At 49.7% G+C, this 11,716-nt stretch overlaps 2 protein-coding genes and 1 long non-coding RNA gene across 3 annotated transcripts; 2 read left to right on the top strand and 1 right to left on the bottom strand.

Annotated features, from left to right (window-relative positions):
- Nucleotides 1–4,678: 4,678 nt before the first annotated feature.
- Nucleotides 4,679–7,835, top strand: LOC113566955 (cytosol aminopeptidase-like). The gene is made up of 4 exons (XM_026994197.1): nt 4,679–5,776; nt 5,830–6,294; nt 6,353–6,467; nt 7,756–7,835. The coding sequence occupies exons 1-4, from the start codon at nt 4,724–4,726 to the stop codon at nt 7,833–7,835; spliced, it is 1,713 nt and encodes a 570-aa protein (XP_026849998.1). The 5' UTR covers nt 4,679–4,723.
- A 231-nt stretch (nt 7,836–8,066) lies between these two features.
- Nucleotides 8,067–10,066, top strand: LOC113566956 (cytosol aminopeptidase-like). Its single transcript, XM_026994198.1, has 3 exons — nt 8,067–9,163; nt 9,217–9,681; nt 9,740–10,066. Exons 1-3 carry the CDS (start codon nt 8,111–8,113, stop codon nt 9,878–9,880), a joined length of 1,659 nt encoding a protein of 552 aa, XP_026849999.1. The 5' UTR covers nt 8,067–8,110; the 3' UTR covers nt 9,881–10,066.
- Nucleotides 10,067–11,005: 939 nt separating this feature from the next.
- Nucleotides 11,006–11,300, bottom strand: LOC6604156. The gene is made up of 3 exons (XR_003409283.1): nt 11,287–11,300; nt 11,136–11,209; nt 11,006–11,072 (listed from the first exon to the last, which is right to left on the bottom strand). It is a non-coding gene; the product is annotated as an uncharacterized LOC6604156 (long non-coding RNA).
- Between the last annotated feature and the right edge of the window lie 416 nt (nt 11,301–11,716).

Genomic DNA, 11,716 nt, shown 5'->3' with positions numbered 1-11,716 from the left:
CGCCCTTTGTGGGGGCGGAAGTGGGCGGGGCAAAGTTTTGAAATATTTTTGGAGCAGTGACATATCACAGAAGTCTGGATCCAAAACATCGTTGCTCTAGCTCTTATAGTCTTTGAGCACTAGGCGCTGAAGGGGACGGACAGACGGACAGACGGACGGACGGACAGACAGACAGGGCTCAATCGACTCGGTTATTGATGCTGATCAAGAATATATATACTTTATAGTGTCGGAAACGATTCCTTCTGGACGTTACACACATCCACTTTTACCACAAATCTAATATACCCCAATACTCATTTTGAGTATCGGGTATAACGAGGGGGAACGTTGTGAGTTGCTTCGGAGACCGCAACTCTACGGTTATACCCGATACTAAGTCAGTATGGCTCTCCTCCAGCAGGCGGCGTCTAATATTAAACGACACGACAAAGAGTGCGTGCGAGAGAGACAGAAAATCAGTCTGAGCGTGACGTCGGGCGCTGCGTAGCCACTGCAAATTGATTTGTTCCTTTTGGCTATAAAAATGATCTGATCTGATCCAGATTCAGTAATCTGATAGATATGGTCATTATCTATGATTCTGCGTTTTTAGTTTTCTCAAATCTGCAATATTGTGGATGCAACAGATTTTCGTCCTTTGTGGGGGCGGAAGGGGGTGGGGCGAAATTTTGAGATATACGTTTTATAGTGAGATCTAACAGGAGTACGGACACTAAATTTGGTTACTCTAGCTTTAATAGTCTCTGAGATTTGTGAATATCCCCAGATTTGCATCCTTTGCGGGGGCGGAAGGGGGTGTGGCGAAATTTTGAAACAAACTCGTCTCGGTCCGATATATTAGGACTGTGGATACCAAATTTGGTTGCACTAGCTTTTATAGTCTCTGAGATCTAGGCGCTAATGTTTTACTCTAAGCAAAGCCGCCTATGCTACGTGTGTGTTAGAGAGAGACAGGGCGAGAAAAAATGAAATTGTTTTCTTGATGCTGGCTATAATAATAATACGATCCAATTCAGATTCCGCAGTCTAAAAGATATGGTCATTCTCTACGATTCTGCGTTTTTGGTTTTCTCGTATCTTTAAAATTGTGGATGCCACAGATTTTCGCCCTTTGTGGGGGCGGAAGTGGGCGGGGCAAAGTTTTGAAATATTTTTGGAGCAGTGACATATCACAGAAGTCTGGATCCAAAACATCGTTGCTCTAGCTCTTATAGTCTTTGAGCACTAGGCGCTGAAGGGGACGGACAGACGGACAGACGGACGGACGGACAGACAGACAGGGCTCAATCGACTCGGTTATTGATGCTGATCAAGAATATATATACTTTATAGTGTCGGAAACGATTCCTTCTGGACGTTACACACATCCACTTTTACCACAAATCTAATATACCCCAATACTCATTTTGAGTATCGGGTATAAAAATGTACATATATTAATATTAAGACATATACTGCCCACAAACTGAAATTAATAAAGCAACGCGCTTGGTTGCTGGCGGCTCACACCTCAGCCTCTCAGCTCCTCCCCAGTTGGAGCACTGAGAGCCCTCAACCCAAAGCGGGTATATATTGGTAAAAAAAAGAAAGTGATATTCTGGTCAGATTCAGAAGTTACTCTTCATTGGATCAGATCCCACCCTTCGTCGTTGTCAACATTCGTTGCGAACCGAGTAGCGGAGATTCAAGAGTGGTCAAGTGAAGCTACGTGGCGGCATGTGCCAACAAAACAGAACCCAGCAGACATAGTTTCGAGAGGTTGTGACGTAGAGGAAATCGTGCAGTCGATCTGGTTTGGTGGACCAGAGTTCTTAAAGTTTGAAGAAGAGAGCTGGCCCAGAAATCCACACTTCGAGCCTTCCGAAGAAGAGATACAGATGGAAAGTCGGGAGAAATCGGTCGGACTGACCGTCGCGGCCAAGTCAAATTATTTAGTGGATGTAATCGAAGGATACTCGTCACACCTCAAACTGCTAAGAGTGTTCGTTTTCGTGTTCCGCTTCATCCGAAAATGCAAAGACAAAAGTCTCAACTTTGGAAAAATTCCGTCATCCGTAGAATACGACGAGGCGTTTCTAAAAATAGTCGAAATAACACAGAAAAATGAGTCTCAAGAAGATATTGAAAGGGTTCGTAAAGGCACCAAGTTAGGCCCCAGTCTTCAGCGCTTGAATCCCTTCATCCATGAAGAGGCTGGGACATGGTGCTCTTTTTCGTTGTTGCGAGTTGGAAGGCGACTAGTTAACGCTCCTATGTCATATAATGCCAAGTTTCCCTTTTTATTGACAAAACGCTCGCAGTTTGTGCGACATACGTTCGCTATCTGCATCAAACGAGTTTTCATGCCGGCCTACGAGCACTCGTGAGTATCCTTAGACAACGCATTTGGATAGTGAATGCTCAGGCGGTCTGCAGGGCGACAGTTAGGTCATGTATTCGTTGCTTTAAATGCAAGCCGCTACTCCAGACCCAAATGATGGGCAACTTACCCGCAGACCGGCTCCGTGCTCTCCGCCCATTTTCAGTATGTGGCGTTGATTTTTGTGGCCCAGTCTATACGACTCTGAAAATTCGTGGAAGGCCCCCTTATAAGTCCTACATAGCGTTATTTGTCTGTTTTGCGTCCAAGGCGGTTCATTTAGAAATTGTCTCCGATTTGACGACTAATTCCTTCTTGTTGGCATTCCAAAGGTTCGTCGGTCGTCGAGGATGTCCGCAACGCGTGAACTGCGACAACGCGACAACGCGACAAATTTCGTCGGAGCAAGTCGCCACTTCAGCGAACTGCGGAGGAAGATAGAGGCGGAAGCGGACGCGATACGCGAATTTGCGTCAAGAAGCAGGTGCGAGATTGCCTTCATACCGCCTCGAGCACCGCACATGGGCGGACTTTGGGAGGCCGGTGTGAAGTCTGCCAAGGGCCTACTCCTACGGGCAGTCGGAAGCGCTCTCCTCACCGCAGAGGAGCTGGAGACCGCCCGCTAGGACCCCTAAGCCCAGACCCAAGCGACGGAGACATGCTGACTCCCGGGCACCTGCTGACAGGCGGGCCGCTCATCGCACCCCCAGCACCCAGGACCCCGGACCAGGAGGGTCTGAGCTGCTTAAAGCGATGGCGGCTTGTCTCGTCAGCCAGGCAAATGTTCTGGCAGCGATGGTCCCGGGAGTATGTGCTGGGATTGCAAATAAGATTCAAGTGGCACCAGGAGGAACCAAACATCAAGGAAGGCGACCTCGTAATCGTCGCCGAGGACAACCTGCCCCCTCAACAGGGGCTCCTCGGAAGGGTGGTCGTTACAACCGCCGGGCAGGACGGAAGGGTCAGAGTGGTCGACCTAAGGACGAGCAGCGGAGCCACGTTCAGGAGGCCAATCCACAAGTTGGCTCTTCTGCCAATGGTTTGAAGCCTTCCAGTCCTTCAACGGGGCCGGTGTAGCGCCATTTGGCGTATAATAATTGTTATTAGGATCGTATTTTATGAAGTCTAGTGTAAGTTAGGCTAGGGCAAAGCGGGAGCGCAATATAAGCTCGCTCTCTCGCTCTTGGCGAATTCGCCCCGCTTTGCAACCGTAGGTAAGATAGGCGCAGAAGAAATTGTTTGAATATATGAAGAGAAGTCGAGAAAAATCTATGAAAACGAACGCACGCACTCCTTTTTTTTTCGTCGTCGAAAAATACAAATTTGCAGTCACCCAAGTTTTTCGGTCTCTTTATTTTAGAAAAACTATTCTAAATTTTCAGGAATTAATGATGCAGTATCGAAACTTTAAAGGAATCATTTAGTCACGGCACTTTGTAACGGCAATGCCTTATTGTAAAATTAAACTTATTTTTCGCTGAAATATTTTAAAAGTTAGGCGTATGCCAAATAAATTGTATTCTCTAACGTTTTGATTTTAAAAACCTTTCTTTTTTATCACCCACTTATACAAAAAAGATTCTTTAGCGAGCGGGAACGAAATTAACTCTGAATTATGCTCGCACTTGTCATGAGATAGGAGAGTGGAACTTTTCTCCCTCTCTCTCTTTCTTACTCAAAAGCCCGCCGTTCTGTCTCGCTTCCCTCCGCCAGAGCGAACACACTGCACGAGAAAGAGTGTGTGAGATGGATAGAGAGATCGAGAGAGAATGAGTAAGCGCGTGGAAGGCGATTTGGTCGTTATAATAACGATCCGATCTCATCCACATTTGACAGTCTAGTAAATATGGCGTTCTCTACGATTCTGCGTTAATTGTGAATGCCACAGATTTTTGGTCTTTGTGGGGGCGGACGGGTCCAGGTGTCTGGATATACAATTTGGTTGCTCTAGCTTTCATGGTCTCTGATATCTAGGTGCTCATCAAGGACGCTCATAGGACGAAAAGGCTTCCTTCTGGAAGTTACACTCATCCAGAGCCACATCTATTTGAGTACCATGGCCCTTCAAGAGTTCATGATTTGTTAGCCCCATTTGTCAAAGATATACATACTCGACATGTTTACTCCTCCGAGGACAGCCAAACCAAAACAGTAGTGAGTGAAGGGCCGATGTCCACTCGTTTTTAGATTCTGATCCTTTCGAATTTCCTGAATGTACCGACCAAATAGCCCTTGAAGTGAGTGTCACTTTCTCATGGAGTACATTCATCGCCTCAATTTGGCATTCTCTATTGCTAGAAATTGAACACGAAATACGTATATTCTGATATTTGGTACATTGTGTGGGCTTAACGAAAAATAATGCTTGGCGTTGTACGTCGGCTGGTCTCCCAGGCCTTCCCGCAGCGCCTGCGACCACGTCCCCAGGCTATCCAGCGCCGCTCCGCCTCGCAGGCGGTAAACCAGATGTTGCAGCTCCAGCAGATGGACATGTGTGCGGATCCTCCATCCCGCGGACTTGTGGTCGGCGTGTTCGCCGACGAAACGGACCGCAATGATGCTGGCGTCCTCACCGCGGCCGGTTGGCGGTACAATGTCCAGAAGACTGCCGGCCGATTGCTACAGGTCCTCCGCATGTCCGGACCCATGCCCAAGCGGGGCGAGGCTCGCCTTTTCTTCGCGATCGAGCCAGAGCGCATCCCCTATTACTCTGTGGTGGCTGTGGTCGGCCTCGGCAAGGAGTGCCTCGGCTACAATCCCTACGAGGTGCTCGACGAACAGAAGGAGGCGATCCGTCGCTCCGTGGCCGCCGCCTGCCGTATCCTGGCCGAGCTGGACACCGACAGAATCGAAGTTGAAAACTGCGGCCACGCCGAGTCCGCCGCCGAGGGGGCCGCATTGGGCATCTGGCTCTACCAGGAGCTGCGTAACCCACAGAACAGGATTCCAGTGCCGTCGCTGGACTTATACGCAAGAAAAGACGAGGTCTGCGACCTCGAAGGATGGCGCATTGGTCTGCAGAAGGCAGCCGCCCAGAACCTGACGAGACAGCTGCAGGAGATGCCCTCCAACCTCCTCACACCCACAGCTTTTGCGCAGAATGTCGTCGAGGTGCTGTGCAAATCCGGTGTCAATGTGGAGGTCAAGGTCGAGGGCTGGGCCGAGAGCCAGTCAATGCACGCCTTCCTGGCTGTGGGCAAGGCCTCGTGCGAGCCACCCATCTTCCTGGAGCTGAGTTACTACGGCACCTGTGCCGAGGAGCGCCCCATTGTGCTGGTGGGCCAAGGCGTGACTTACGATGCTGGAGGATTGTGCCTGAAAGAGAAACATGAGCTCTTCCATATGCGTGGCGACATGACCGGGGCCGCCGTTGTGGTGGCCTGTTGTCGAGCTGTGGCTGGCCTGCGTTTACCGGTAAGTACTCAGGACAGAAATGATATCTCCTTGAATAATAATGCTGTTCTTAGGTCAACATTCGCGGCCTGATACCTCTTTGTGAAAACGTAGTGGGCTGCAATTCGGTCCGTACTGGGGACATGGTCAAGTCCATGAACGGCAAGACCATCGAGATCCAGTGCACCGATCACGAGGATGTACTGGTCCTGGCAGACGCCCTGCTGTATGCGCAAAACTTCTGTCCCAAGTGCATCATTGACGTCGGCACCTGCTCGGGCTACATGCGCCAGGCCCTGGATGAGTCGGCTGCGGGGGTCTTTACCAACTCGGAGATCCTGTGGCAGCAGATCAAGCACGCCAGCATGCATACCGGAGATCGTGTGTGGCGCTTCCCATTGTGGAAATATTACAGCAAGGCCGTGCGTGCCGGGGGACGCAGCGATGTGCAGAACTCTGGCATTGACCGAGGTGGACGTCCCTGCAAGGCCGCTGCCTTTCTCCGTGAGTTTGTGCCCTGTGGCCAGTGGATGCATATTGTGAGTATTGTGGGGCGCTTTGCTGGGGCGCAGATCTTATGGTTTTTCTCCCTCAAAGGATGCCACAAATGTTATGGTGACAAAGGGCTTCGAATACGAGTATCTGCGCAAGGGAATGGCCGGCCGGCCACCTGCTGACAGGCGGGCCGCTCATCGCACCCCCAGCACCCAGGACCCCGGACCAGGAGGGTCTGAGCTGCTTAAAGCGATGGCGGCTTGTCTCGTCAGCCAGGCAAATGTTCTGGCAGCGATGGTCCCGGGAGTATGTGCTGGGATTGCAAATAAGATTCAAGTGGCACCAGGAGGAACCAAACATCAAGGAAGGCGACCTCGTAATCGTCGCCGAGGACAACCTGCCCCCTCAACAGGGGCTCCTCGGAAGGGTGGTCGTTATAACCGCCGGGCAGGACGGAAGGGTCAGAGTGGTCGACCTAAGGACGAGCAGCGGAGCCACGTTCAGGAGGCCAATCCACAAGTTGGCTCTTCTGCCAATGGTTTGAAGCCTTCCAGGCCTTCAACGGGGCCGGTGTAGCGCCATTTGGCGTATAATAATTGTTATTAGGATCGTATTTTATGAAGTCTAGTGTAAGTTAGGCTAGGGCAAAGCGGGAGCGCAATATAAGCTCGCTCTCTCGCTCTTGGCGAATTCGCCCCGCTTTGCAACCGTAGGTAAGATAGGCGCAGAAGAAATTGTTTGAATATATGAAGAGAAGTCGAGAAAAATCTATGAAAACGAACGCACGCACTCCTTTTTTTTTCGTCGTCGAAAAATACAAATTTGCAGTCACCCAAGTTTTTCGGTCTCTTTATTTTAGAAAAACTATTCTAAATTTTCAGGAATTAATGATGCAGTATCGAAACTTTAAAGGAATCATTTAGTCACGGCACTTTGTAACGGCAATGCCTTATTGTAAAATTAAACTTATTTTTCGCTGAAATATTTTAAAAGTTAGGCGTATGCCAAATAAATTGTATTCTCTAACGTTTTGATTTTAAAAACCTTTCTTTTTTATCACCCACTTATACAAAAAAGATTCTTTAGCGAGCGGGAACGAAATTAACTCTGAATTATGCTCGCACTTGTCATGAGATAGGAGAGTGGAACTTTTCTCCCTCTCTCTCTTTCTTACACAAAAGCCCGCCGTTCTGTCTCGCTTCCCTCCGCCAGAGCGAACACACTGCACGAGAAAGAGTGTGTGAGATGGATAGAGAGATCGAGAGAGAATGAGTAAGCGCGTGGAAGGCGATTTGGTCGTTATAATAACGATCCGATCTCATCCACATTTGAGAGTCTAGTAAATATGGCGTTCTCTACGATTCTGCGTTAATTGTGAATGCCACAGATTTTTGGTCTTTGTGGGGGCGGACGGGTCCAGGTGTCTGGATATACAATTTGGTTGCTCTAGCTTTCATGGTCTCTGATATCTAGGTGCTCATCAAGGACGCTCATATGACGAAAAGGCTTCCTTCTGGAAGTTACACTCATCCAGAGCCACATCTATTTGAGTACCATGGCCCTTCAAGAGTTCATGATTTGTTAGCCCCATTTGTCAAAGATATACATACTCGACATGTTTACTCCTCCGAGGACAGCCAAACCAAAACAGTAGTGAGTGAAGGGCCGATGTCCACTCGTTTTTAGATTCTGATCCTTTCGAATTTCCTGAATGTACCGACCAAATAGCCCTTGAAGTGAGTGTCACTTTCTCATGGAGTACATTCATCGCCTCAATTTGGCATTCTCTATTGCTAGAAATTGAACACGAAATACGTATATTCTGATATTTGGTACATTGTGTGGGCTTAACGAAAAATAATGCTTGGCGTTGTACGTCGGCTGGTCTCCCAGGCCTTCCCGCAGCGCCTGCGACCACGTCCCCAGGCTATCCAGCGCCGCTCCGCCTCGCAGGCGGTAAACCAGATGTTGCAGCTCCAGCAGATGGACATGTGTGCGGATCCTCCATCCCGCGGACTTGTGGTCGGCGTGTTCGCCGACGAAACGGACCGCAATGATGCTGGCGTCCTCACCGCGGCCGGTTGGCGGTACAATGTCCAGAAGACTGCCGGCCGATTGCTACAGGTCCTCCGCATGTCCGGACCCATGCCCAAGCGGGGCGAGGCTCGCCTTTTCTTCGCGATCGAGCCAGAGCGCATCCCCTATTACTCTGTGGTGGCTGTGGTCGGCCTCGGCAAGGAGTGCCTCGGCTACAATCCCTACGAGGTGCTCGACGAACAGAAGGAGGCGATCCGTCGCTCCGTGGCCGCCGCCTGCCGTATCCTGGCCGAGCTGGACACCGACAGAATCGAAGTTGAAAACTGCGGCCACGCCGAGTCCGCCGCCGAGGGGGCCGCATTGGGCATCTGGCTCTACCAGGAGCTGCGTAACCCACAGAACAGGATTCCAGTGCCGTCGCTGGACTTATACGCAAGAAAAGACGAGGTCTGCGACCTCGAAGGATGGCGCATTGGTCTGCAGAAGGCAGCCGCCCAGAACCTGACGAGACAGCTGCAGGAGATGCCCTCCAACCTCCTCACACCCACAGCTTTTGCGCAGAATGTCGTCGAGGTGCTGTGCAAATCCGGTGTCAATGTGGAGGTCAAGGTCGAGGGCTGGGCCGAGAGCCAGTCAATGCACGCCTTCCTGGCTGTGGGCAAGGCCTCGTGCGAGCCACCCATCTTCCTGGAGCTGAGTTACTACGGCACCTGTGCCGAGGAGCGCCCCATTGTGCTGGTGGGCCAAGGCGTGACTTACGATGCTGGAGGATTGTGCCTGAAAGAGAAACATGAGCTCTTCCATATGCGTGGCGACATGACCGGGGCCGCCGTTGTGGTGGCCTGTTGTCGAGCTGTGGCTGGCCTGCGTTTACCGGTAAGTACTCAGGACAGAAATGATATCTCCTTGAATAATAATGCTGTTCTTAGGTCAACATTCGCGGCCTGATACCTCTTTGTGAAAACGTAGTGGGCTGCAATTCGGTCCGTACTGGGGACATGGTCAAGTCCATGAACGGCAAGACCATCGAGATCCAGTGCACCGATCACGAGGATGTACTGGTCCTGGCAGACGCCCTGCTGTATGCGCAAAACTTCTGTCCCAAGTGCATCATTGACGTCGGCACCTGCTCGGGCTACATGCGCCAGGCCCTGGATGAGTCGGCTGCGGGGGTCTTTACCAACTCGGAGATCCTGTGGCAGCAGATCAAGCACGCCAGCATGCATACCGGAGATCGTGTGTGGCGCTTCCCATTGTGGAAATATTACAGCAAGGCCGTGCGTGCCGGGGGACGCAGCGATGTGCAGAACTATGGCATTGACCGAGGTGGACGTCCCTGCAAGGCCGCTGCCTTTCTCCGTGAGTTTGTGCCCTGTGGCCAGTGGATGCATATTGTGAGTATTGTGGGGCGCTTTGTTGGGGCGCAGATCTTATGGTTTTTCTCCCTCAAAGGATGCCACAAATGTTATGGTGACAAAGGGCTTCGAATACGAGTATCTGCGCAAGGGAATGGCCGGCCGCCCGACCCGAACACTGGTGGAGTTTATTGCTCAGACGATTTGCAAGGATACGGCCCCACGTTTGGCCAAGTAATCAATCTCTAACGGGAATCCAATGTTATATATATTTTTTACTGTGTTTTTTGACGATGCCACACACGAACACAAAATTACACTTGAGCTATGATCACTCTATTTTACATATGTTTTCGCATTTTTAATCTCCACACAAACACATGCGGCACATTCGTTTATTATGAAATTGTAACGTATAAAACAGAGAAACAGCGCTAGTGTTCGATCTTTTGTTGGGTCCTGGGCTTCCAACTATTGAACATGATAACTAGACACTGTGGATTATTGCTTTGTCAGACTCTACCCGGAATCGGGTATTATATGTAATATCTGTGGTATCACTAAAAGTGAGTGCTACGCCAGGGAGACTGCATGAGTAATCACAACGTTTATGTCAATGGGTGGATAGTTTTGCAGCAGCTTCACATTCGAGGCAAAGTCGTTCTCTAAAATTGCTTCCCTTTGGATTCTATAAATCAGTAAATACATCAGTAAATGCAAATGAATCAGTTGAAAGTCAGCGCATGCTTACAATATCTTGGTTCAGCAGATTTTGATGAGAAAATTAAAGCGCTGCTCGTCCGAGAATACCTAATCCCAAATTCGCAGCACATCGGGCAGTGGAAACTCCTGCGAGAGCAGGAGGGTGAGCCACCTGAAGCTGTAGTACTGCGGAGGCAGCTCTTGGCTCTTCAGATGCTATATCTTTAGTCTTCAGCATGTTAGATAGCAAGCCCATCATGAACTTTATACCACCCTCCGCATCGTCCAGAGTCTTGATGAAGAAGTCGCGTATCTCGCTCATTAGAGCCGTGAAGCAGAAGAAACAGTCTGCCTCCGCGTGGGCGCGGTACGAGAGATCCGGATCCGAGGCCATCACATAGTAGATGGGTCCGACAATCTCATTCTTGCCCTGTACGTAACCCAGGCCATGTCATTGAAGAATGTGTTCCAGGCGCTTTCTGGCCCCTCGCTAAGCGGATGATCTTGTAGGCCAACGCCCCTTGAATCAACAGCGACGTCCCCGTCCCCGTCGCCTTCTCCAGCTCCATTGCAGCTGTGTCCCGGGGGGAGTACCAATTCCTCAATGAACTGCTGGTACAGGGCTCGCTTCTGGGCCAGCGTGGTCGTCCAACTGCTGCGTCTTGGTCCCAAGTAGCCCAACAGCAGTTTCCAGCTGAGTGCACGGAAGCTTTGTACATCGGGCACACCTGTGGATTGGATTGGATTCATGTCCATGAATTACTACGCCTATCAGAAGTGTGATATCCCACCATTAAACGTCAGTCTGCGCAGCTCCTTTAGGTCAACCACATCCTGGGCCAGCGCATCATCGAACTCTTTTACACTGAAAGATACAGGGGGGGATAACAATCTTTTTTTCTTAATTCCCGAAAACACGTCACATTTTTGTGTCGTCCATACCGCGCCTTGAAAATGGACATGCTTTGGCTGTATGCGGGCGAGGATCTCAGTTTGCTCCATGCAGGGACAGTCGCTTTGCAATGATGTGGACTGGACTTATATTATTTCTTTGTTGTCATCCAGCCAGCTGCATTATTGCTTTTTCCAATACAGTTCGAAGCAGAAACAATTTTGATATTCCGTCGAATATTTTTAGATATCTAGATCTCTCAGCCCTGCCCACATAATTTTATCCGATTAATGAATCAATTTTCTACTTAACTGTCTTGTTTTAAATACTTGACTTTAATTGTTTTTGCCTCAATTTTGGTTCCTCAACCACAATATATGTATCTGAAAACCCGAACTTAGCCCTCTTAAGCCCCCTCTATTTAAATAGTTCAAATACTGGAGGTAAATGACGGAAAATATTAACGATTGTAAATTCTTC

This window comes from Drosophila persimilis, unplaced genomic scaffold (assembly GCF_003286085.1).
Source record: "Drosophila persimilis strain 14011-0111.01,24,50 unplaced genomic scaffold, DperRS2 tig00001384-arrow-arrow-pilon, whole genome shotgun sequence".
Classification (NCBI taxonomy): Eukaryota; Metazoa; Arthropoda; class Insecta; order Diptera; family Drosophilidae; genus Drosophila; species Drosophila persimilis.
This window is presented reverse-complemented; position numbering and strand designations above follow the sequence as displayed.

What these genes read in the sequence shown, in the direction of transcription:
- LOC113566956 (XM_026994198.1), top strand. Translation starts at nt 8,111, where the DNA reads ATGCTTGGCGTTGTACGTCGGCTGGTCTCCCAGGCCTTCCCGCAGCGC. An exon ending in TGGCTGGCCTGCGTTTACCG is followed by an intron (nt 9,164 to 9,216) that starts GTAAGTACTCAG and finishes TGCTGTTCTTAG; the next exon opens with GTCAACATTCGCGGCCTGAT. An exon ending in GTGGCCAGTGGATGCATATT is followed by an intron (nt 9,682 to 9,739) that starts GTGAGTATTGTG and finishes TCTCCCTCAAAG; the next exon opens with GATGCCACAAATGTTATGGT.
- LOC113566955 (XM_026994197.1), top strand. Translation starts at nt 4,724, where the DNA reads ATGCTTGGCGTTGTACGTCGGCTGGTCTCCCAGGCCTTCCCGCAGCGC. An exon ending in TGGCTGGCCTGCGTTTACCG is followed by an intron (nt 5,777 to 5,829) that starts GTAAGTACTCAG and finishes TGCTGTTCTTAG; the next exon opens with GTCAACATTCGCGGCCTGAT. An exon ending in GTGGCCAGTGGATGCATATT is followed by an intron (nt 6,295 to 6,352) that starts GTGAGTATTGTG and finishes TCTCCCTCAAAG; the next exon opens with GATGCCACAAATGTTATGGT.